General features: G+C 40.4%; 1 protein-coding gene across 5 annotated transcripts in view; it reads left to right on the top strand.

Moving 5' to 3' along the window:
* Positions 1–314: 314 nt before the first annotated feature.
* Positions 315–26,784, top strand: part of LOC149918251 (uncharacterized) — a 40,951-nt gene continuing 14,481 nt past the window's right edge. For 3 of the 5 annotated variants that reach the window (XR_016466194.1, XM_090139560.1, XM_090139561.1), the window contains exons 1-3: positions 315–730; positions 3,259–3,356; positions 25,032–25,144. Coding sequence is in view for 2 of the 5 variants with exons in the window: in XM_090139560.1 (XP_089995686.1) it covers positions 25,050–25,144 (95 nt within the window). In the remaining 3 variants the exon portion in view is untranslated. Of the gene's footprint in view, positions 731–3,258; positions 3,357–24,842; positions 24,932–25,031; positions 25,145–26,784 lie in introns of those variants that run through there. The other 2 variants (XR_016466193.1, XR_016466195.1) reach the window with 2 other exon arrangements.

Genomic DNA, 26,784 nt, shown 5'->3' with positions numbered 1-26,784 from the left:
AACAGATCAGCCAGGACAGAACCATGTGCTGATGGCATAACTCTGCACATTATCAATGCAGCTCTTGTTCTGCCTCAGCCCTTCTTCTCAGGTTTCTGTATCTTTCCTAACACAGTAAGGGCATGCCCACCCCACTGCTGTAGACGTAACCACACTTTGCAGGGGCCTACCAAAGCTGGACTGAAACATGCTGGCTGGCAGCATGACCACAGCAGTATCCAGTGAAGTGAAGGCTGCCAAGTATGCTGGGGGTGGGGGCAGATAAGAATTCAGATGGGTTTTGCAGTGGACCCTGATTTCTGTGTTGCTGTCTCCATGCTGGTGTACGTGTTCAATGAATGTGGGCCTGCAGGGCTGTCCAGGTCCCCTACCTGCAAGGACAGGTGTTGAAAGCACTAAGCCCTTGCCTAATCCTGTGTTTGCTGACGTCAGTGGGGATTGTCGTGCTGACATAAAGGAGAGCAGACTTTCTGAAAATGCCACGTTGATGTTTATTTTGCGTCCTTGCATGAAATGGCATGCGGGCCTGTTGCAGGGTTTGGTCTGCTGCCTCTGCAGCAGTGGCAAAGTGTGTCAGGTTGCTGGGCTTCCCACAGCTGTAGGACGACGTGCTGTGTGCAGGCCAGTCAGTCGGGACGCAGAGTGGCAAGCCAGCATTGCCTTGACCTGATGAACCATCTGGAAACACTTCAGCAGGACATATCCATGCGCGTTGCTGCTTAATCCCAAGGTGAGCGCCTGAAGCCATGTGGTTCGTCATTTGGTTTCTGACCTGGGGTCAGACGCCTCAGTGCACTAATCCTTTTCAAACACACCTCTGTGTGATTTGTTTGAACACTGGACTGGGTGAGCTTGGTGAATGAAAGTGGTATTACAGCGCCATTGCCTTATTGTTTGTTGTATCCCATCTGCTGTACTTGAATGACTTTTTCTGCCAGTGTAATTATTATTAGGAGAGAGGCATTTAATTTTGTCATCTCCCAGAAAATTGTTTAGCTTTTATAGAATAGAATGGAATTGCGTAGAATAAAATAGAGTGGGAGTAGTTCAGTTGAAAGTGACCTGCAGAAATCATGCAGTCCATCTGTAGGGCTAACCAAAAGTTACAGCATATTCCTGATGGCACTACTGAAATGTCTCTTGAATACTGACAGGCACAGTGCATCAACCAGCTCACTGGGCAGCTCGTTCCAATTTTTGAGCACCCTCACAATAAAGAACTTTTTCCCAATGTCCATTGTTAACCTTCATAAGTACAACTTTGTGCCAGCACATTGTGTTATCCTTTCAAAACTGAACTTAAGGTGTGAGATCAGATCTTACTTGTTTTATGCAGGACAGTGCTTTAAAGTCACCACCCTGCTGTTACGTGAGGAAATTGAGAATTAGGCACAGATTTCCATTTCTATATATACTGATAAAGTTGATCCTACTTCAACAAAAACCAATGGCTAGAGTTGCCCATGGTCTTCAAAATGACAAAGACTGGAAGTGAACTGAAATAATATGAAGTTGAAAGACTGTCTGTTGAAAGACAGTTTTTAGTCTGTGTTCCTGTGAACTTTTCCAAGTTTTGAGAAACTGTTCAGCTTGTCCTGAAGACTAAAGGTCTCAGAAACCTTCTCCACAGCCATACTTCAGCAGTAATTCCAAGGGGCATGTTTTCCTTTATTCAAGCTATTTGCCTACAGTCAGGTGTTTACCTTTTTAGAGATGAGCCTCCTTTTGTGTTAGACTCCGTATAAACACAGCACTTGAACTTTTGCCATCCAGTGACAGACTGGAAGCAATGGCAACACTGTCTGATATTTGCTTTTGTAAGTAAAGTGATACGTTTCTTTTTAGGTTAAGTTAATCACATTTCATTATTCATTCCCTCTGACCTGTCTTGGTATGGCTTCTTATAACAGTACAGAAAAATGACTGTTTTTTGTTTGTTTGTTTGTTTGTTTGTTTGTTTGTTTCCCCATGGATTTTAAGGTCAAAAAAGACCATGCTGTCACCTTTCATGTGGTACAGATCATAGAGTTACTATCAGTGATTTCTGTATGAAGTCCAGCAGTATCAAGAAGTAAATGGCTTCAGGGAAATATTAAGGCTTGATATCAAGTCTTCAAATGGTGGACAGTCCATCACAGCCTTCGTTGAGGTCCTCCAGTCATTAATCAAATTAACAGTTAATCATTTGTTGCTCATTTCCCATTCCAATTTTTCTAGCTTCAGTTTTCCATCACTGAATCTTATCCTGCCTCTGTAGTACTAGTACTATGAAAAATGTTCTCTCCCTATAAGGACAGGGTTGCTCATATTATCTTTGATCATCTCAAACTTAACTCCTTAACTCACTTTTCTCTAAGTCGTATTTATTGGACTTCAAAGTAAAATTATGTTTCCTTTTTAGAGTTCTTTCCAAAATTCTGTGAGCAGAGGACTTCTAGCTTCTGACTCTTAACAAATACAAATAAGATCATCTGGGGCCTCTCCAATTATTCTCTTCAAGAATTTTCATACCAAAGATCCTCCTTAAGATAGCTAATTCCTATGTGTGGAAGCTTAAATAATAGCTCTGCCTATTTATAGCTGTGTTAAATTTTCCATTTATTCCATCTCAGTCTTGTGTGTAAGTCTCTGCCATGCCTGCCATTTCTGAGCAATGAGCGTAGTGGGAATTCTTGTGACAGGGCACAGGGAGAGGAAAGTTAGCACCTCTCCCATTACCTTCCAGGTTTTTTATGGGCACAGAAAGAGTTAATGATACCACAAGGAATAAAGAAGAGGAGAAAAGATAGGTTAAAAAAAAAAATTCTTCCGTTGAACAGCAATGTTTATTTTGAGACTCTGATCCCAAATGGATATTTAGCAAACCGTTATGCAAATTGCTTTATATTATAATGACTATTGAGATGCAGTCCATGAGCTGACATATTTCAACTGGGAAAAAAGCACAAAATACTTTGCAATGTGTTGTTATATACCTAGAGAACTCAATTCAGCTGCTTCCGTACAGTTACCCAATGCTATCTGCGAATACCATCGTGTTCATTCCTGATCTCCAGAATATATTTGTATCTCATGATAGATTTCCCATGTGCCATATCTGCCAGCTGCACGTGGGTGTCTCTCATACCCCAACACTTCTTAAATGATATTACATGCCTGAATGTGGCCAAGGGTGGTAAGTCATGAATTTCTTTATTATTGAATTTAAATTATGTACAGGCCATAAAATATTATCTTGTTTTTGTTTCTTTCATCCAGCAAGTCTGAACTGCTTGCCACATCCCTATGGAGCCACTATCACTGTCTTCTGGCGCATGAACAATTTACAGCATATATCTGCAAAGCCTTAATCAACAGTGAGTAGATTTGTCCAACTTGCTACAGCAAAGCCGCCTTTATGTAAATTATCATTTATTTTAAATAAATGATTGGAAAGAAAATGGAAAATCAATTTACCTTCTAGCTATGAGAAAATGTAGCATAAAATCTAGTCACTGCATATAAAAGAAAAGCTGCATAGAAGTAGTCACTGAAGAGCAGGCTGGGACTCTGAACAGGTATGAATTGGGCATGATTTTCTTCATCATAGTATCACTGGTCATGGTAAGGCATTGTGTGGTAGAGGCAAGGACTTGATTGTTAAATGTCAGTTTTTAAAATCATACGTCTGATAAATGTTATGTTGCATTGAACAGACCATGAACTGAGAAGCTTTTCCTGTGCATGAGTTGGCATAAACATTGGATTCAAGGGGCTTCAGTAATTGTAATCCATTTTGTGAGAGAAGGGAGAATGAATGAGACTCTTGAACAAATCAGATATCCATTCTTTGTATTTCACTACACTTACAGCATGAGACTGTTATGGCTATAGTCAAGGACAGATTGGCCCTTTAGAAAAAATCCCTGATCACCCTGCTGCTGCCTGTGGAGTTCAGGCATGCTAGCTCAAACACAAGAGGTGTGTGTATTTCTGAGCCCAATTAGCTGCCCATGAACAGAGAGTTCCAGAGTTCTGATTTTGGCTCTAACATCAACTGATTTTCTGAAGATCTTGAATTTCAGTCAGAAGCAGCAATAAGAGTTCATATGGGCTGAGGAAACAAACAGGGTCAGTTTGCCAGGAGCTTCAAGCCTGCCTGTAGGAATTACATCACTGGTTTAGGTAGAGTGCTGAAGACCTTGCCAATGTCTTCATATCTGATTAACATCAAAGTGAGATAGGAGAAGGTATCCTCAGTTTCTGCTTTATCTGAAACAGTTACCCCTATGCCAGAGGCTTTGAGTTTTTAATTTGCTGCCCTAACAGTACTCAGAAAGGGTGGGACTGAGAAAGCTTTTCCTCAGATAGAGAGCATCAGTAGATAAGGCTGAGCTTGTTCTTTGAGAAGCCCTGCAAGGCAGGCATAAAGAAGGGGCTGACTCCTTTGCAAGTCAAACTGTGTGGCATATCACCACTTCAAATGATAAAGGAAAGGCTTTCAGAAATAGGGGTAAAATAAATGGTGGGGATGAAACAAAACAGTCTTTACAAACGTAGAACGAAGCCTGGAAGGAAGGGAGCCCATAGCTCTTACACACTGGGCTAACATTGCTTAGTTGCATCTTTCTGTACCCTGACAAGATTCCCCTCCACCAGCACTTGACTCCTTGCTCTCCTGTTCTTGGTCTTCTTAAGCTCAAGCTTCAGCACACATTCTAGCTTCCTTTCATTTCAGTCCATGTTTGTGTCAATACAATGAAGCGATACGACTGCAAGCACTGTTGCTCACTTACCTGTATTCTAACGCAGTCAAAAGTCAGAACAAATAATTAGAAGATGCACAAAATGTGTCAGAATGATAGGTGTGTGGTGGAAAATTTTCAACAAAAATTTAAATTTCTTAAAAGAAAATTTAAGACCTACACATTGAAAGATTAGTCCCAGCTGCTTAGTCTTTTGTCAGCATTTTGGTCAGTCATCACTAGCACAGGCTACTGGACAACAGAAAATAAACTGGTTAAAGGACCAATGCTGAGGAAAAATTGTCTACTACTGCAATCTTATCTATTGTAAACTTGTTTATGCAGTAAAACATATCATTGTCTACCTGCAGGTCATTTAAGGATATGACAACAAAGAATTGCATTAAGAAGAAAGATTATGTTCTTTTGGAATTATGAAAAACTTCTGTATTACAGTCAGGACTTTCATTTTTAGATATATTTATTTAAAGGAAATTGTGCTTCCTTTTTGCCCATGGACAAGATTTTGAGTGTAAACACCAGTTTAGCTACGTATTAATTGTTGAAGTCATTCAAAGAAAATCCCAAATTGCTGAAGATCTCTTTACTGGATAGTGTCAACAAAAGCCTTATGAATTACTTAAAAGCCTCAGACTAAATGTGCATATATATATAAATATATACTTTTTTTTGGTTTTTTTTTTTTTTGAGGGAAGAGAGATACTACTATAGTTTTTCTAGAGACTTTGTGCTTCATCTAGTGCTGATTTTTTTTTTTTTAAAGTTCACATTGCATGATACGAAGGAGGGCAGAGAGATGCAACAGCTGGGATGTGCATGAGGATGTTGTCTGACATATAGGCAGGGTTGTTATTTCAGGTGTAAAAGCAGCATTATATGAGACATTGAAATTCAAGCATCTGCAGAAACAGAAAGAACGAAGGTTCTTCTTTTCTAATACTTGTTAATATACAAAATTAACGACAAATGAGTTTTTGGCTTATGAGGTTCAAGAAAGCTGAATTTTTAAACTGGCAGAGAAGCATTCATTTTGTTAGATTTAAGATTCATGTAATTAGCTGTCAGTGGAACTCAGCATTTGTTCTCCCCCTTGTCTTTAAACAGAGAAAATAATCCAGATATTCTTCTGGCCATGCTCAATGCCCTTTGGACTGATTTTGACTTACTAAAAAAAAAATATATATATATATATATATATATATATATATATATATATATTTTTTTTTTCCACTAAGGTCATAAAAAATGGAAGTATCCAAAAGGAGCATTCAAGTACAGACAAACTGAGATATTTCCAGTTGTGAAATCCCTGTGCAACCAGTCTGTTCTGTTTTTTTTTTTTCCTTTGAATAGGGTGTTATGAAGTTCTTTGTGCACTGATAGCAAAAAATTTCATTATTTGCAGCAGTATGTTGCACCACTTTTTATGGTTATTGGTTTTCTGAAATTTTCTTTTAAGGAGAAATTGACCTGGTTAGCAGCAAAGCAATGCAACCTACCACACCTGATTTATAGCACCTCACTTTGCAGCTGTGGGGGACTGTAAGAAGTTGAGAAGCCTGTACACAACTGCATGAGAGCTACATGGGTTGCACAGATTATGTGTCCCTAAAGAAGCCAAGAAAGCAGGAAGGGAGCCAGGCAAGAGACAGATTTAACTGCTGCACAAATTTCCTTATTACCTTTGGGACTGATTCCAAACTCTTAACCTAAGAAAGAAAAACCCAGACTTGGCAAAATAAATAATCTGTATTGTACAATACATGATGGCTCAGGCTGATTTGTGACATTCAGTAATACTGTATGTCATCAACAGCACTGGGGGAATAATCCGCAGAAACACAGCTGGTTGAAAATTGCTTCCAAGACCATTTCTAAATGAACAATGAAACCAAAATTTTGCCCATTTTATAAGCACCGTAATGTAAAAGCAAAACAAAACAAAGAAACTGTTTTCTTTTCATGGAAGTGCTATTGCATTAGAGAAACCATCTCAAAAAAATACTCTTGCTGGGAATTACTTGGCAGAGATCAGTTTTGTATTTTTCATAATTTGCTGTTTTAATTTTGAGATGGCTATGACTAGAAGAAATCACTCGTATGATACTATTCTATATTAATAATTAAACTAACAGTGGTCTTGTTGTTCACAAATGCACATGACAAGCAAGTTTAATATTTTACTTCTCCTGAATATCCATATATAGATGGTATTTCCATTTAATTTCTCACAGATACCCTGACTGTACCCAATTAAAATGTGATATACAAGGAGAGGAAAGGCATGTACATTATTAGTTAAGAAAGTTTGGGCATATTTAAGTTTGTTCTGTTTAGCACCAGCTACGTGCATGGACCGTTATATCCGTAAGCAGTAATAGTGAAGATGTCTTTTATCACACTCTCTCCACTGTTTGTCATTTTTGAGCAAGGATTAGTGGGAAAAGGTTTTTCTATGTTTTGGAAATTTGCTGCGCTGAAAAGCTACTCTTAAAAATTCTCTCTTTAACAATCTCAAGAGGTTTATAATGTCTAGCAAAAGTAAAATTAATATTAATTGATTGGAAATATGTAGACCTACTGTGTATGTTTTTACTGGGGACACTTAACGGGAGGAAATATTCTCTGTGATATCGGATATGTATAGACTGTTAAGTAACTGCAGTTATTGTTATCCCAGGGCAGGTGATGTAATTAAAAGCATCTGTGGACTCTGGTTAGATGGGAAACCACCATTTCCAATGCTGTTTTTCTCATTAGAATGAGAGCCGGAGCAGAAATTAGCTTTCCATGAAGATTTTATGTCTTCATAACAGACCTGAGCTACAGCACATTGCGGCCAAGTTTGAGAGATTGCTACTGTGTGGGAAGGACCGTGTCTACAGTGAACAGAGGAACTTAAGTACATAAAACTATCAGAGAGCATCCAAAGGAGGATAACAAAGGCAGTGAAGGGTCTAAAAGCAAGATGTATGAGGAGTGGTTGATCTCCCTTTGTTTGTTCAGCCCAGAGCAGAGGAGCTGAGGGGAGGGCTTGTGGCAGCTTACAACTCCTCATAGGGAGTGAAGGGGCAGCACTGATATCTGCTCTCTGGTGGCAGCAACAGGCCCCAAAGGGATGGCATGGAGGTGAGTCAGGGGAGGCTCAGTTGGGTGTTAGGGAATGGACTTCACCACAGGATGGTGGGCATGGAACAGGCTGCCCAGGGCAGTGGGCAGAGCCCCAAGTGGCAGAGTTCAAGGAGTGTTTGGGCAGTGCTCTCAGACATAAAGTTTGAAGTTTGGTGGTCCTGTGAGGAGCCAGGAATTGGATTTGATGATCCTTGTGGATCTCTTCATACTCAAGATATTCTGTGATTCTATGACTCTGTTATATGATTCTATGAACTACCTTCTTGTTTCTGATTCTTTTGATGCCATAGTTTACAGTCTACCATAAAGTACAGGATTGATGCTAGCATGCACTGTTTCTGCCAGCATTTATGCAGTGTGATGAACACGCCAGCAGTGCAGTCGCAATAAACTCTGCCAATCACTGCCTTCAAACCTGTAAATTCATTGTCAACAGTGACCATATGTGCACCAGCAGTATCTCAGACCTAACATTTAATGAAATTTCATCCTAACTCTTAGCAATGCTATTCTTGCAGCAGACCAAATAATGTTCCTTGGGACTGCAGCAGAAAATAGGCAGAAAAAAAAATGCCCCAGAACTTAAGCAGAAAATCTTGTGAGTATGTGTTTGTGCAAAAGAGGAGCTTGCTCTGTGACAGGCACTCTTAAATACTGCCTACATAAAATGCAGTGCAGTAAATGAAAGCTACAATATATGAAATCGGAATAAGCTATGTTATTTGGGAACTGTTGCCTGATTTCCTGCTATGTTTTTCCATTCTAACGCAGACTGCATCTTTATTAATGCATGTTTAATATGCATGGTTTTCATCAAACTGTAGTATCATTTCATAGAATCATAGAATCACAGCTTGGGTCGGAAGGGACTTTTAAGACTACCGAGTTTCCTCTGCCGTGGGCAGGCTTGTTATTCACCAGATCAGGTTGTCCAGGGCCCCTGGCCTGTCCTTGAGTGCCTCCAGGGATAGGGCATCCACAGCTTCTTTGGGCAGCCACTGCCCCACCTTCTGAGTGAAAAATTTCCTCCTAGTATATAATCTAAATCTCTTTGTTTATTTTAAAACCATCCCCCCTTGTCCTGTCACTATCAGATCATGTAAAAAGATTAGAAGCCTTCTCTTCCAGTACATGGGTCTTTTCCACAGCATATGGCTTGTGTCTAGATATCCTTCTCCATTGTATGCATAGACCCCACTGCTCTGTGCCTGCTGATGAAAGACATTTCAGGGACGGTATGGATGGCAATTAGTCAGCCTTTTGAGAAACTAAATTCACCACCATTGCTGCCAGTGCAGTTAATGGAAGAAATTCAGGTTTAGTGTAATGACAGAATGGCGATGATCCACTTGCTATCCTGACTTAGTGGAGTAATGAACTTCTCCATAGTTTGAGATGTCTGTATGCAGAGATGACTTTTGCACACAAAAGTTCCCAGTGTTACTTTAAAGAGCCTCCCTACTCTGACTAGTTTGCCATTATAAGAAATGAATCCTTCAGTTCCCGCTTGTACCCCAAAATGGCTTTTTACCACTGGAGTGAGAAGGGAGAGCCTTTGCTTTTTGCACTTTGGGTAATCAATAGTAATATTGGCTGCAATTAAGTCTTTTCCACATATACCCTGAGGTGTCCCCACATCTTAGTGCAATCTTTTCCCTTTGGAATTTCCCAGCCTCTCCTTTTTTGGGCCCCTCCTTGATGCCCTGGCGAAGGCATACCAGCAAGGTGCTGCTGGCAGCCCCACCACTCCCTGCCCTGCCTGGGGACACACCTGCCAGCGAGTTAGAAGCCAGGACGGTTCCTGACTTGTGAGGAATACCAGTGTGCCTGGAGGTTGAGGAAGCGATGCTCAATGTCTCAAGGGCTGCAACAGTGTGTGTCTGCCCTCCATCCTCACCCAAACCTGCTTCCGGAGAGGAGCTCTCCTCTGGAGCTGCTGGAGCTACTCTTGGCCCCTTTCTGAGGGAACCTCATGCTGACTCTTGAACATGGTAATGATACCTCCTCTGCAGATGGCCCTTGTGATTTTCTTCTAAAAAACTAGAGTTTGTTCCATGGGAGTACAGGTTTATGAATTTAGAGTCATAATTGTACATGTTTATTTGCAACACTGCAGATTCCTAAAGCCTTGTAAAGGAGGCTAGGATCTTATAACTGAACTTTAATAGGGACAGGAGAAAGCCACATAAAAACACAGTGTCTTCTATTAGGACTTTAAACTAAAGGTTGCCTAAAAATATCCTGAATTTTATCAATTGAACAAGCATTTTCCTTCTCAGAGTATCTGGACTCATAACTCAAGTTCTGTGTTAAAAAAACTATTCAAAAAGCATTACTTAGTAATTGTTTCAGCCTTAGTGTAGAATTTGTTACAGTAAAATAAACACCCGAGCGAAGTAAACATGCATTACCTGACTCTATAAAAAGGGAAAAAAGTGGTGTTTTCTCCCAATGCTACTTTTTTCCTCCAAGGTATACTATTTCTCCTGATACTTAAGGATGCTTCTTATTAGTTTTGTGTCAAGTCCTGGAGGACTGTTAGGCAGACAACATCAAAGGTGACTCCTTTCCTTTACTTCCCAAACAAACCCTAATGTGGCTAGCTACAGGATTTGGGCATTTAAAGGAGTCACCTGGCATCATGGGATGACTTCTTGTAGTGGCCTCACTTCTACAAGCAAGGCAGCGCCATGAAAGCTGGGCTAACTGTGCCAAAGCATTGCCATGGGCTTGTCAGAGGAGTCTGCCAGATCACGTCATCTCACCTCCCAGCTAACTTGGAAACACTATGTCCAGTCTTGCCTTATGCAAGCCCACAATACTTCCAGCATCACAACTTGCTGCAGAACTCAGTGGAAGTCTTAATTTAGCTCTCAGAAGTGAAGAATACTTGTACTCTCAAGCCAGTGATATCCAGGCACGTCTCCAGAAGTATTATATTCTTCCTAAGAAAGATGTTCTCTAATATCAAGCTTAGAGATTTGCAAAGTGATAGCAGGATAGCCCAAATGAACAATTAAAATTTGGCAGACTGCATTTCATCTCTCATTTAGAATAACAAGAACTATGTTAAACTTTTATTTGATTAACATTTCACTATCTGTAGTGATCAAAAGACTATGTCTGAAAAATTAGCATTTTAGGTGCTGGTCTTTGATAGCCAGCAATAAAATTCTCATACTGAGCCTGAAATCATTCCCATCTGTACTCTTTAATGGTCTATAATTTATGAAGTCTCATTAATGAAATCAAACAGATAGTAACCACACCTAAAGCTTCATTCTAATACAAAATAAAGGCTCTACATAATTAGGGTAACAGCTTTTATTTTACTTCTTTGCTCTGCCCCTCCTGCAATTAGTGTGTTTCCCAGTTCAAGGGGGAAAGAGTCAGACTTTTCTCTAGATGCATCTTTAATCTCACTTTATGCTTTGTAGATACTTTCTGAGAAAGCTGAGTGCTGACTCCCCCTTCACTGGAAGTCTACCAATTAGCAGCTTAACCATATGGATTATGTCCAGGCAAAAAAAAAATCAGTTACTTCAGCTAGAGTATTGCCTACTAAAGAACTGTACTGTTTATCCAATGGTATCAACAGAATTTGCAGAGCATGACTTATAAAGCAGGTACTTTTCCAACACATACAGTGCCACTGGCATGGTACTTGAGGAAACATGACTATTTATTGACAGTTGGTATACTGCATAACTCAGGGAGCACAAAGGGTAAGGAAAGATTATTGCAGTAGGAGTTGGTTTGGGCTGTTTTCCAAGACTGAGACTATACACTATAGAACATTGTTATATAAATATAACCTTTATAACATATTATATTTAACCTATTAATGCCCCAAGGAATGTTTTATTTGGGTTTATGCTGTTTTAACAAAGTCTGGAAAGGAAGTAGCCATCATTTATTACTTCTGATGGAAAATTGTTTTTCCACAAATCAAACTTTTCAATAGCAAAATGTTCACAGAAAATTGTAAGTATTTTCACAAAGAAATGCAAAGTTGTTAGCTTTTCAGTGGGGAGTGAATGTTTTCCATTCAGAATTAGGGATCAGCTTGCATCTGGGCACAATAGATAATGCATGTGACTCTGGTCCCCACCTCTTCTGTGACCTTGGCTCCCCAGGGCAGAGCACACCCACTGCACCTGCAGGAGCTGCCCTCAGGCAGCCAGCCTGGCACCTCTTCTGCCACAGGATCCTGCTTCTATCACCTGCTGAAAGGAGCAAGAGGAGTCCTCCTGTCTCCATCAGAATGGTACTGCCTATCATCATGCATTTGCCTCTGCTGTTTCGAGACAGGAAAACCAACCATCTCATCATAGGTGCTGATTTCTTGTCCTCACAAGTGCTAAATCTAAGTGGTTTTACAAAGAAGCTGAGAATTAAAGATGGCAATAGCAGATTACTTACAACACACTGAGCAGCATTTGCCTGCAATGAGACAGTAGGTGGTCAGCTTGATGGAACTAACAGGGGTCTTTTCCCTATCTAATCATTAGTTAGCTGGCTGAAGAAACTAGGATGTGTTGTGTTAGGAACTGTGGTATTGTTTCTTCCTACTAGATTTTGGGGCACAGAGATGAAAATCAGAATGTGGGAACGTGTCGTTGTTAAACTTGGCTCTGTGTTTGTGGAGGCTATTTTGTGTTGAACTATCAGAACTGTGTCCTGCATGTGTATGTCAGAACTGAAAAACTGCTGAAGACTCTAGCACTCCACAACAGTAGTCACAAGGCAAGAAAAGTGCCCATAGCACTTATGGTGAAGTAAAATAGATGGAAAAAGATAAAAACCCAACATCAAAGTCAAAATTCCAAACTGTTGTGGCAACTTAAAGAAGACATGTTTTCAGAAGTCACATTTTAAAAGCAATTCACAGAAGGCATGTAAGATGAAAATCACTGATTTGCAAGAATTTAATAGTATCAGTCCATTCTTGCTTGCAGTGACGGAAATGTCCGTATTTCTCTCTCAGTCTTAGTAAACTATAAGGGCATGGATATTTAAATAAATTTAGTGATTAACAAGTCACTTAGGTGAGCAGATAGAAAAAAAAAATCTGGATCACCTGACATAGCAGCAGTTTGCAAGTCAGTAGCCGATACTGAAGTTGAAATGGTAGTAGTTTTAGATTTAGATAAGCTACAAAGGCCATCTGCAAATACTCTGGGAGTTCTCTGCAACATGTTTAGACTCTGAAGCTTCAGCAAAAAAAGATTATTTTTTCAGCAACTTAGAATAGTACTTAGGCCATATTCAAATACGAATGTGTGGTATTGCACCTGTGACAGGCACATTTTGGCAGTGAATGATACTGTACAAGAGATGACAGGGGTTTGTCTCATGTACTGAAATTTTTACAATTTATGTGTCTGTCCTCTGCAGTTTCACTTAAACACTCTGAACAGTGAGAGATCATCCAGTCCAAACCCTGCTAAAGCAGGATCCTTACAATAGGTTGCATAGGAAAGCATCCAGGTGGGTGTTGAATATCTCCGGAGAGGGAGACTCCACAAGCTCTCTGTGTAGTCTGTTCCAGTGTTCTGTCACCCTCACAGTAAAGAAGTTTTTCCTTGTGTCTGTATGGAACTTCCTATGTTCCAGATGGTGCCCATTGCCCCCTTGTTCTGTCGCTGGGCACCACTGAAGAGTCTGGCACCGTCCAATTGGCTCACACCCTTTAGATATTTATAAGCATTGGTAAGCCCTTTCAGTCTTCACCAGACTGAAGAGACCCAGGTCTAGTCTTTCCCCATAAAGGAGATGCTCCAGGCCCCTCATCATCTTTGTGGCCCTCCAATGGACTCTCTAGAAGTTCCCTGTCTTTCTTGAACTTGGGAGCCCAGAACGGGACAAGTGCTCCAGATGTGGCCCCATCAGAGCAGAGTAGAGTGGGAGGATCACCTCCCTCAACCTGTCAGCCACATTCTTTTTAATACACCCCAGGATAGCTCTGGCCTTCTTGGCTACAAGGGCACATTGCTGGCTCATGGCCATCAAACAATATCTTCTTTATGACCAATATAGCATTAATATCTAATACCAGACGTGGTCTGACACGGTTGTCTCTTGAACTGTGAAAATGGCTTGCAGCAATAACAGAAATATTGACTTTTATGGTATAATAAATACCCTTGATTTTTTCTTGAAACAGCCCAAGAATCTGTAAAATCATTAGCTTTTTGGGGTGTTTGATTTGCAGTCCCAGAACAAGGGGGGAAATTACAGCTGAGGAGCTACTTTTGATACTTCGGGAAAAGTTAAGACAGGCATTAGATCAAACTTCTAGGTAAAAGTGTGCATTGGGAATGAAAATGCTGGGAAGTGCTTCACTGCTAAGGAAGCATGAGCTCCTGCAAAATGTGGACCCCCCAGTCCTCAGGAAATCGTTTCAAAGAAGAACTTATTTTCAATGACAGTAGTTTTTGAATAGTCTCAATATCCACACAGAAGTCCTAAAATTAGTTAGGCATATGAATTATTAAAGTCAGACTGTACCATTGTAACTCAAGCCTTGAAAGCCTGGTGCCAGAACCGTCATTATCTCAGCATCTGAGTATGCTGTGTAGGATGTTATCATACCAGCTAGATACTCTTCATCATTTAGAAACTTACTGATCCACTGTTCCAAGTATGTAAAGACTATTCAGACTATTGGAGATGCAGTGCAAATAGCACAGGAGCCCTGTCATTCCATTGCTCACTGATATAAGATAACAAATGTGACCAAGCCTTTATGTTGCCACCTTACTGAAGTAGCTATCTCATTCAGACCATCAGCACGACTCTCTGAAGTTTCTGCATTACTTTTCATGCTTACAAAGCATGTCTGGACTGACAGAAGGTAAGACATGCTAAGAGCCATTCAAGAAGCATCAGACTGACATAAGGCACTGTAAGCCTACAACAATCCGCTAATCTTTATGAACACATTCTTTTATTTAGGCAGTCTTTGGTTATTAGATTTGCTGCATATATTACGTGTTACAAAGCTGATGATTGTTGTGTAGTTGGCTCACAATTTGAGAAAGGATTGGTTTTTGCATTCTTATAAAAAGGCTGTCAACATAAGAACTTAAGCTTTCTGTTTCTAAATGTATGAGGTACTTTGTTTTAATAGTGTTATTACCTGATATAAGTGATACCTGCATTATTACCTGATATAAGACCTGATATAAGTGGTAAGCAGATGAACACAGAAAGCAAAATGTAAATGCTGTGAACACAGAAATGATCTCAATGGATGTGAGTTTGGTTCCCAAGTGAAATATGGGAACTCATGTGCTTGGGATGAAATGACAGATCATTTCCAAAAAGGAGGAATTTGAGCATTTCTGTAAGGGCAAACATAACTTTATATGTCAGGAATGAAACTACAGAAGGAATATAAATTTAGAAAAGAACTTTTACTTTGATGAACTTTTGCCTACACAATAAAATGAAAAATTTTTAAATTAGAAGTAAGGATGCATTTTTTTTATGAAGTGTTCAAAGTACGGCCTACTTTTGTCCAGTTATGTAGTATTTTCCTTAAAGGAGTTTTCACTAACTTGAAAGGAAAATGCTTACTAGATCTTGCAGAAGTAATCGTCATTTCTTTACATGGTTCCAGACTATTAGAAAATAGGTTGTAATGAGTGAGATCACTGGAACTCAGTTATTAACACCGGTCTTTTGGTGAGCATCTCTTAACTAGACCTTTAAGTGATTTATGCAATTTCACAATTTCTTTCCAACAGTTGTGTTTCAATCACTGTTCATATCACCAAAAGTCTTTGAATTTCCTTTAACTGAACCAAACCAGAGCTTCAGCCCATGCACACAGTAGGACTGCATTCCTTTTCTCATGTTTCTTTTTAAAAACAAATGCTGAACATAGCTAGACTGCCTTCAGACATGACTTGGTTCATATGCAATCAGTGCAAAAATCACTACTCTTTGGAGCTTTGTGGATTATTCCTATGTATAATTTTTCAATATTGGCTCTTGTACATTTTTATTATAGTTTATGCCTACAAATATTGTATGTAGTCCTTTAACTCAGAAGATTCTCACCAATGTGTTAATCAGAGTTCTTAATCAGCAGCAACTTATCCTGCCTCAGTACATGCCAGTATTTGTCCATGGAAAAATGCAAATGGCTATATTCCCTCCAGATGGGAGATGGAAGGTAAAGATAACAAAAACTGAGCAGAGGAGCAGAAATTGAAAGCTGTTTCTTCTTCTTTTTGAGAAAATTGATCACTTTTATAACAGCTAAAGGGAAGAGAACGTGAAAGATATTTGAGTGATGGCAAAAAGTGAAACTTTCTCTCAATCCAAACACTGGTTTGGCAGGGCACAATGTTCTCGTGAAGTCTCTTCTGCAATATCAAACTAACCTCATCTCACCCCTTTAGTCCTAGGCTTGTCTGACAGTAAAGATGACAATATCAGATATGATGTTTGCTGTGCAGGTATTGCAAGGCACCACTGGGGCTTCAGTTGTTCAGTAATTCATACTGAAAGGGTCCCCAGGGGCTGCTTCATCCCACAGGTGTGGGGAACTAACAGGCAGCCTGGCACAGGGCAAGCACTCAGGCTGAGGGTGCAGCATGCAGTAAAGCAGCAAAGAATATTAAAATAATAGGCATGCATCACCACCACTGTTTTGGCATAAATGTAGTCTAGGCTTTTTTGTGATTCTGACACTGTGCCTGAAGATCTACAGTTGCTGACTCTAGTCACAGTGAGGTGCTGTCTGTGGGAATGATTAGTTTGTTGTTTGTTGTTTTATTGCAGTGTATTAGCGCAGCATGTAGCACCCTACAGGCACAAATTACAGTCTTTGCTATGGTCATAAAACATCACAATCAAAATTTCAAAGGTATTAGGCAGGTATCCAGTGTTAGATCCACCTCTTGTTAGGAAGAGTCTCTCTACCAACTTGCCCTACCCTAATTCCCTGTGAGCTAAGCTCTCCACACCCTGAATCACAGCGCTAATTAAGAAAGTTTTGGCTAATTATGTTCCATACTGCTGGTTAGGTTGACCTAATTTGTGCTTGGCAGGCTCTGTAAGGAAGGTTAGTCAGACAGAATAAGGCACCATGTGTTGCCGTAAACAACGCAATGAGGCGATATCTGGGCAATCTAAAATACACATTTGTAGCTCTTCAAAGGTTAAAGTACAAAATGATTTTTGTTGTTAATTTTATAAGCAACTTCTCCAGCAAAATTAAGCAGTGTATTTGTTGTAGCACAAATAGTATTTGAGCTCTCTGCTGAAAACTGGTGAATCATTTCCTGTTTGCTGCATTGTCACCTCATGGCTTTTCCCAGTGGGGAGTTATGTTGCCCAAACCAATCTACAGAGCACATCTGGACATTGAGTTCCATCTGTTCTCCCTCTTGGCCATGGAGCCATACGCAGTGGTGCAGCCTGTTGCGTGCCAGTGCAGACATGGTGGCCAGGTATGGGAGTGGAAGGAGCCAGGCAGGGATGGGACCAGTTCCACCCAGCCCTGCCCTTCCTACAAACTTGTGTTGGGGAGGCGCTGCCTCTGTGATGGAGATGGGTTGATGAAGCTTGCCCCCCCTTCAATGTTGTGAACTATAACTTATGAGAGAAAAGGGAGATCTAACTCCTTTCCTTGCTCACCTCATTCTCAGTCCAGCACAGCAATCTTTGGCAGTTCACACTCCCATAAAGAACATTAGGGAAGGCTGACCAGAAGTGACACAACTGCATTAGCAGGGACAAAGTCCAAAGAAGTGATTACTTGCATGGCTGCCCTTGTGTCACACAAAGGTATAAAGATATCATGCTTGGAGTAACTTACTGCTCAGTTCGCTGAAGTGTTGCTGGAAGATCAAAGACAAATGCATAGTCACAGAAATACTGCTCAAAAGATGCCTGTGAAGGCCATCAACTCCAGCCTTCCTGTGCAAGCAGACTGCTGGTTAATCAGGTCAGTTGAGACACTCTTGAGAGCTGGAAACACCCACAGGCTGAGGCGCCACAGCCTCTCTAGGTACTTTCTTCCAATTCTGCACTACCCTCCTACTGATAATTGTTTTTCGTAATGTCCATTCTGAACTTCCAGTTTGTGGCTGTATCCCTCTATACCCCATATTATACCATCTGCCATACCTAACAGGGGAATTTATTTGTTTCACTTGCTTCTAACAGCATTAAAATAATCACTGAAGCCAATACATCTTCCATCCAACCCTCTCCCTTCATCAACATAGGCCGTCATTTCATCTCAGGCTGCAGTCAAGTTTGTCAAGGAGGATTTGTCCTTGGGAAGTCTGCACTGACTGTTCCTGCTTACCTTTACATCCATACATGGCTGGAAATGATTTTCAGGTCAAGATCCATGATCTTTCCAGGGACTGAAGTGAACCTGACTTGTATACTCCTCCTCCTGATTCCTACTTTTTGCTTTGCTTAACGATGGACAGAACATTTGCCTTATTCTAGTAAGAATCAGAGACCTCCTTTCCGCAGTTTTACCACTGTTAACAGCTCAGCAGTTGCAATAGTGACTTATGTAAAAGTCTCTCACATGTACCATGTGTTATACGTGCTCTACAGACCCCCATCATTTCAAAATCATTCCTGATGTTATTCAGGACACCACTTTTCTCATTTCCCTTGTAGAGTGCATGATCCACGCACTTTATTTTTTTCATTTAAACACATCTGTCCATCTGGAACTTGAATAAGAGCCATAGAAAGTGGGAATAATTATGCAGACAGAAAAATTAATCCAGGCTGAGAGGGAGCACTGACTAGTGTCTTTTCACTGGAAAAAAAAAAAAAAGCCACTTAAAATTTTCAGCCTTTAAGACATGTTTCAAAATCTACCGATTTGTTCATGTTATTTTTCTACAGAAGCATTGCACTTTTTCTTCTTTTTGAGGGGAAAGGCTTGGAGGGGGAATATAGACTGTTTAGTGCTTTTGCAATCAAATTGCCTAAACATACTTTACGCCTTTTTGAGTACTAGCAATAGATGTTTATGATAGGAGCTTTTTCTAAATTAGAGCAAATGAACTTAATGACTATTATGCTTTACTCAAGTTAAATTCTGCCTCCCAAAATACAGAGTTTACTTAATAGGATTTAATTAATGCTTTGGACATGAGGAACGCATACATACATTATACAGTTCTGTGTAAAACATGAGGAAATATTCCTCATATGATTTCATCGTGGAGCTCATATATCACATAATAACAACTGCTGAATAACCGTTGTCATATGAGAATATACATCATCCCAGCATTTTTTATATAGCAGTCTTTTTCCTTAAGTCTTTTAAGTCCCAAATATGGTTCCTAACTCTTCTAGTTGATGTACATCTGATGTAAATCTTAGTCAAACTGTTGCCTCTTTCCTCTATTCTTTCCATTCCTTCTGATGTCTGAAATCACTTATCCAAAATGACAACATTAAAAAGTGAAATTACAGGGGCTGACAAGGCAATCAATCATATTTACTCAAGTTGTCTTTGTAAATAGGCTCCGCTCTGACAAATAAACTGGGAAATTGGCTAATGGAATTAAATGAATTGTACATGGGAAGTCTGCTCTGTGCTTTGTATGTTGTATAGGCTTTTGCCTAGAGAGTCATTTTGCAAACACACTTGTAGAGGTTCTGTGGAGGTATGTGCTAAACAATACACCAAAAATTAACTGCCAGTTTTCAACTGCTCGCCCTTCTGAGTTGTTTTAATCCAGTTTTGCAGTTCTCCTCCCTGAACTCCCCGTGAGCTGTCCTGCCCCATGCACACTCTTTTTTCAAGTCACAGTAAAACTGAGAATGATGGCAGAAGCAAAGCTGCACATCACATATATGTGAGAAAAACCAAAGATTTCTGCAGCGCTGTAGAAATCACACAAAGAATATGTGCATGGACATATGTGGAACTTAATGGAGCTCAGTGTTCTCTTGGTGGCACTCAGAGCAGCTTCAAGAGCTCAGTACCAATGAAGGCAAGTGGCCAGAAAGTAGGTATTGAGAGCCTTAATTTTTCCTTAGCGGCAGTGCAAGCAGGAAAGCCCTCTGTGAAACTCACCAAGCAGCAGCCGGAGTACAGCTGGCAGCCTGCAGGACACTCCACAGCCAGTTTTAGACCACTCTGGCAGTGCTGTGGTGGGCCCATCGCCTGTGCCATCAGTCAGCCCCTGCAGCAGCAGCAGAAAGGCCAAGGTCTGGAACTGACAGCCCCCAGTGTGAATATTCTTTGTGCTAACAGTGCTAAGTCATCCCTACATCTGTGCAGACGACTAGTAAAACCTTAGTGCTCTGGGTTTTTATCTTCATACTTGCATCTTTTTTCTGTTTCCTGATCCAGAGTCAGATGATTTGTGTTAATTGCACATTAGAATGAAATTGCAGGTGCTGCCCTGCCTCTCACACAGCAGTGTGTGGAGCGGCACTCACAGTTGAGCTGACACATTCATACCAGTGGGTAGAAGCCAGTGGATCTATTCACAGAATAGTATATATTCAATTAAAGGAGGAAAGACAAGGAAGAAGGCCATTCAGTTTTCTACACACCAGCTTTATGGCTGGGAAGATACTTATTTACTGACATATGGCAGCAATCAGCAAGAGAAGCAACAAAAACGATTGCAAGACTGCTGGATTCTCAGCAAGGTTTAAGGTCTGGTGTTGACACGTTGCCACACAGGAACAAGCAAATTTGTTTTCAACAGCTTTTTTCTCCGGTTGATTAGATGGGGTAAGACAGGTTTGTTCTTAGCAAACCGTTTCTCTCTCTTTTCAAAAACAGTACACAGCATCTATGAAACATAACTGATTGGACACACCCTGCAGGAGATAAATCCTTCCTACCCTTGTAAACCAACAAAATCTGTGTTTTTCATCTCAGACCAATAGGGTGAAGCAGTCTGGATGCTCGGGGCCAGCACCTCACTACATGTAATCAAAGCACCTCTTCTCCAGGCAGCAGAGCAGTGCCAGCTGTGCCACTTGAGATCAGATCTCCAAACCTCCATGCATGTGTCAGTCTGCCTACAGGAGCCATCTGAAGTTATCTGCTTAAAGAAGTAGACCTTCAAAACTTGTGCAGAAAACATATTCTGCCAAAAATTTGCCACTGTCAGGAATCACAAAGCCAGGGGTCTTTGCAAGAATGACTTTTACTCAGGCCTCTTGCATAACACAGTCCAGAGAATGTCATCAGCACTTCCTCAATTAACTGTGGTGCATTGTACTTTAACCTGGTTTTGCTTATCTAGATTTCAGATATCTATGCTAATATCTACAATTACTATTTTATGTATTACAATGTCTTACAAGCAGGTACAAATAGAAAAACTATGCAACACAGACTGTTTTGTCTGTCAAACATCATCCCTTCCAAAAAATTCCCTCATAAGCACTGCAAATCTTTTAAAATATCAAATGATATTATATTTTTGAGTTCAGATTGCTTTAGCACATTCATCTACTCAAATATAACTAATAGACACAGTTCAAAAGAATGGTCCTTCTCATTTTTCATAACCAGGTGTTTGCATGTTCAGCCGATTCAGACACCCAACAAGCTCTGGCTGCAGGAGGCTGACCTGCCTCTGCTCTCAGCCCTCCACTCTTTTCCTTCCCCAGGCACAGTACATCCTGGTTTTCCAGAAAAGTTCCAGAGTATCAGAGCCTGCCCGGCTCTATGCTCCTTGAGTAGGGGTGCAGCACGGGGAAGGGGTGAGCCAGGTAAAACTTCCCTATAAACACAAACCCTTTTGTCAGAGGAGAGTGGGACTACATCTCCCAGACAGAAAATGGCCTGTGGGATAGCAGAGAAGCCAGGTACAAGTTCAGCCCTACCTGTGTACCCAGTTTAATGCCAGGCTCATCTACCAAACCACAACAATTCATTGGAGGATCAGGTGCTGACCTGATAAAAGCCAGCAGGGTTTGCTGATCCAACATCATAAAACAGCACCCATTGACAGCATTGCGCATAACACCTGAAAACTCTGAAAATAAGTGTCTGCAACACTTCTTAACACATAGATAATGTTTAAATACCATCCCCCAAAACAGAAAAAAAAAAGTACAGTGAAGTCAAAACCCTGGGTTTTTGCTATTAAATTTTTCTCATCTGTCTTTCACTTGTTTCCAGTCATCCTTGGTCTTTTAACAGCTCGGGCAGCAGCACAGGTAAGCAACAGCATTGTGCTGCCTTGGTAAGTGCAGACAGTTTGGTATTAGGAATATCATACACACAAATTCCTGTGTTTGGCCCTGCTTTCTTTGCTGCCCTGGCTTACTGCAGACCATCAACTCTGGAACTTCCCAAAGTGCAGGTATCCACAGGGACTGCTACAGGGAGTTATCACAGGATGCCCTGGCTGCCTCTTCCTCCAGGATTTTCATGATCCAAATATGTTTGATATTTGGAAAGGTCTGTGACAGAAAAAGAAAGTAAAATTATGGAGTAGTTTTCACTACTCCAGCATATCTGATAATGAGGATTGTATTTAAAATCTGAAAATATATATTATACATGGGCATGGATGTATTGTGATGCATCACACAAACCAAATATAATTTACCTGGAAGACCATAAGGACTAGAACACTAATCCCTCTAAGTGGTGACCTTACAGACTTCTGATGTGACTTGCATCTGGCTGACAGCTGTGCATGAGAGCAAAACCTCTGCTCTCCCCCTCAAGCACTGCATGGGAAACCTCCAGCAGCTGGATGGGTGAAACAAATGCTCTGTCTCATAGAATCATAGAATGGCTTGGGTTGGAAAGGACCTTCAAGATCACTGAGCTCCAACTCTTTGCTGTGGGCAGGGTTGCCAACCACTAGATCAGGCAGTCAGGCTACCTCATAAGTCTTGGTAATACAGCTCAGAAATGGCACTAATCCCAGCAAGAGATACCAGCACAGGTAACACCAGTAGCTGTGCACAGTAAGATGAACAGCACTGATCAAAGGCCATGAGATAATGACTGATAGAGCTGTGCTGCCCTTTTACAGCCAGGAGGAGGACAACTATTTAAACTGTTCTCAAGAAGTGAACTTCAGTCAGTGAGGGAAAATCTTCAATAAAGTCTTATAAAATAAATCATCCATTTAAAGTTTCACACTTACATTAAGGAAAATCTGATGTCAATAGCAGATTTATTGTTGGAAAGTACTCCACTTATATGCCATGACATTTCCTTATGATGGTACAGCAGACAACCATCTTAAAGAGGACTATGAGAGCAGAACATGAGGGCAGTTTAGGTCCTAGTGGAACATGTCTGAGGCACACTGCTCTAAGAAAATACACGTTCACAAGATGACATTTTGAATGTTTTCATAACTCATTCACACTGGAGGAGCATTCAGTAAGAACATTGTGGCAGGGCTGCTCAGGGTACAAATCTCATTTCAGTGCTTCCTTTTGGGACCAGCCCAGTTCTGTTATGCTCCCCACCTCCCACTGCTCTATCCGAACACAGGAGAAGCAGCTCAGGGCTGAGGCTTGGCTCATTGGTAAAGGAGAAAAGGCACATCCCAGCCTGGGTAAGTCCATCTGGAAAATAGCTGGAATATGACCAGAGATAAGTAGGTTAAATGACCAGAACACCATTAGAGCATATGATCCTTAATTACTAGTTCCAGAACACTTTGATGTCCTTAGGGAGAGAGCATATAAAGTTCAAAATGAGTACTTAATAAGTGAGATTTTCAAAAGCATTTAAATAGCAAAGGAGTTCCAGAGACCGCTAAGTTCCATGGGGAGCTTTGAAATTCCCCCTCAAGATAAGAATTGTATGTCCCACTATTTGTTAAAAAGCCTTTCTTTTCCAGCGACAGCGTGTATTACTTATACACATTCTGTAGTCATGTTTTTGTTCTCTGACTAACTGAAAGCATAGCCTCAGTGTATCTTGCTGTGTGTTGTGCAATAGCAGATTTGGAATTTGCATTTTTTAGATTACCAGACAATAAAAAAAAATAGAGATTGCATAGATATGCACCGCCCTTCATTAAAGGCAGTGATATTCTCTCCCACCCAGCCCTGCCCAACCAACACAATATTGCACATATGCCTCCAGACAATGAGACTACCACACCTTTTGCCTCTAATTAAAATTATTAAGTCAAGAAGGAAAGAAATGCATTTTAGTCTGTGCTTGTTAGCCAAATGTCTCGATAAAACTGAACATGTTCTGCTGCTGCCCACCATCTGTTCTTATAAATACTTATTAAAAACACTGAATAGGAAAATAAATTTGTCATCACCGACTTTCAGGGATTTATACCAACTCTACCCTCAGCTTTGTCTCTAATGCAGACTAATAAACATCTATGGAACATGATATATTTTTTCCCATTAAAAATATTTTGCATTTCACAAATTTCAGTAGAAAAGATTCTAAACCAATATATGTGTGAAGCTGAGTATGTAGAGGAATGAGGCTATCTTTAACGAGGATGATAATTTAATGGGGCAGTCTTGCTTTTCCTCTCTTGACTTATTCCTTACATATTCTCAATCTTTGCACTGGTGAAGAAGTCAGCTACTGCAGAAGCACTACAACTCCCTGCCTTTCATAAAGACGTAACTATTTAGGGGGCTCAGCCTTTGAGGCATCAAAAAAAATCTTATTAACGTTCTTTCGCTGCTGGAAATTCAAATATCTTGCATTAATGAATTAAAAAATAAATAAAAAATCAGACTTAGCCATAGCACCCAGCCAAATCATGATTCTTCATCTATTGCACCTGATAGAGTGAAGAAATCCCAGCTGATGCAATGCAGCCATCGATAAATAGGGGTTGACAAGAATGTCAGTGCTGTTTCTCTTGCAGACTTCCTGTTGAACTTTAGGCCTAATCATCGTTCCCAGGCTTTCCTCAGGCTATTTTAATTAACTTGCCATCAGTGACTTCTGTAGAAGCAGATAAACATTATAGGTACAATGTTAAAGCCAACAGTATATAGAAAATGAGGAAAAAGGGGACTTTCCTGAGAACAGTGCTCATCTCTAGAACCATCATTCTTCAGTGCCTGAAAGGCAGGTAAGTATCATGCTGTTTGCAGGAAAAAATATGAGCTCTGTTTCCAGAGTAGTTGTTGTTAATTCTTATTTTTCCTGACAACTCTTCTCCCTTCTCACAGATAGCCCTCCCAGTCAAGATGCAGTTCCCAGGACAGAAGTGCCTTTACAAAAGAGATGAAGGAATGGTACCAGTTATCAACATTATCGCGTTCGGAAGGGCTCATAGGTACAGGTACTAAATTCCCTGGGGCTTTACTTCAGATGGGACAGAGGTCATGGGTTTTTCAACAATTTTTTGGTGAGATAGAGGCTGAGCCAGGGCTGTTGAAGTAAATGCTGCTCAGCTGATATCAAACCAGCTGTGGGCACCTTGATACTAATCCCATCAAAGAGCAGCAGGGTTCAGGTGGTGCAAGGCTGAGGCTGGGTTGGGACTCCTGTAGTACTGTAAGGAGCAGTCACACCTCCTCCTCAGGCCAGTGTTCTGTAGCCTGCCAGAGGGGGAAGGAAGAACAAGGACAGAGCTGAAACATATTCATACCAACTGGAAGGGAGCATGGTTGTTCTGAACTGCAGAGGCACAAGGCAGTCAAAAAGAACAGAGTGTCTTGAAATAATAATGTGCATTATTATTACATATGTAATATGCAATAAATTGCTTCTACCAGACAGCATGAACAAAGAGTGCCTTTTCCACCATTTGCAAATTCTCTCTAGAAACTGTTAGCAGTAGGCTTTCCCCTGCAATTCCCAGTACCATCCATTTCAGGTTAGACTGGAAGTATTGTGTAAGAAGCTGTTGACTTGTTAACAAACCCAGCTCTTTCAGGATTTTGACTCCTTCACATTCAAATCCACAAAATGTCTCAGCGTGTACTGATGCAGAGGTGACTGAGGATGTTATCTTATAAAAGACATTAGACTGGCTTCAAAATTCAGAGATGAAACTTTGCATCATCACCAAGGCTGCTTGCAGGCCAGCAAAAGTGAGAACAAAGAGGAAAAAGTGAAGATGAAAGCAGGCACTAGATTATAGCTAAGATGTGTTTCTGGTTTTAGTCCATGCATTTGGTTGGTATTCTGTTTTTTTTTTTTCCCCCTCCTTCCCTTGTTTTCAGTACATACTATAGTTAACGCTTTAAGCTAGCCAAAACTTTCTGAAGGCAATGGGAAGGACTTACACTGGTTGCAAATATGCACTGGGTATATATGGTCTTTTGTAAATAGAAAAACATGAGAATTTCCAAACCTAACTTAATATATTTCAGTAGCTTCACTATATATCTTGTTACTGTAGTATATTGGAATCTCAGATTGTGTTTGGAGTAAATAGTTTCTGACTAAAAATCTCAACAAGCATACGTACAAATTTGTTTCAAAATTCTGAAAAGAAACAAACCACTGTCCTCTTCTAAAATCTCTGAAGTTTTGGAGTTCTTGCAGATTTCCATCCCAGAACCACAAAGCAAGAAGCTGGAAGTGCAGGAAGAGAACTTGGCATGAGATTGACATCTGTTTTCCGTTCACCTCCCTGAAGCAGATAGTGCTTTCTGATGTTAATTTCTAATTTAAAGATCAATTCATGGTTCTTTTATGTATCTATGCATATACAAATACAAAGATAGGTATAAATATGCAAATGATTGCAAGTACATATGCAAGAATATATATATATATATATATATATATATATATATTCACACATCAGTATGGAAGAATATACGCAATATACACAGCACATTTTGGGCCAGAGAAGTACTATGGTACACAACTGCACAAGCTTCTAACAGAACTGCAAAATTTGGATAGATGTGAGCAGATAAAGAGCTTGTTCTGATCCATTTTTCTTGTTGGGACCAGAAATTGTCAGTT

Source organism: Phasianus colchicus, chromosome 4 (assembly GCF_987193195.1).
Source record: "Phasianus colchicus chromosome 4, bPhaCol1.hap1.1, whole genome shotgun sequence".
Taxonomy (NCBI): domain Eukaryota; kingdom Metazoa; phylum Chordata; class Aves; order Galliformes; family Phasianidae; genus Phasianus; species Phasianus colchicus.
This window is presented reverse-complemented; position numbering and strand designations above follow the sequence as displayed.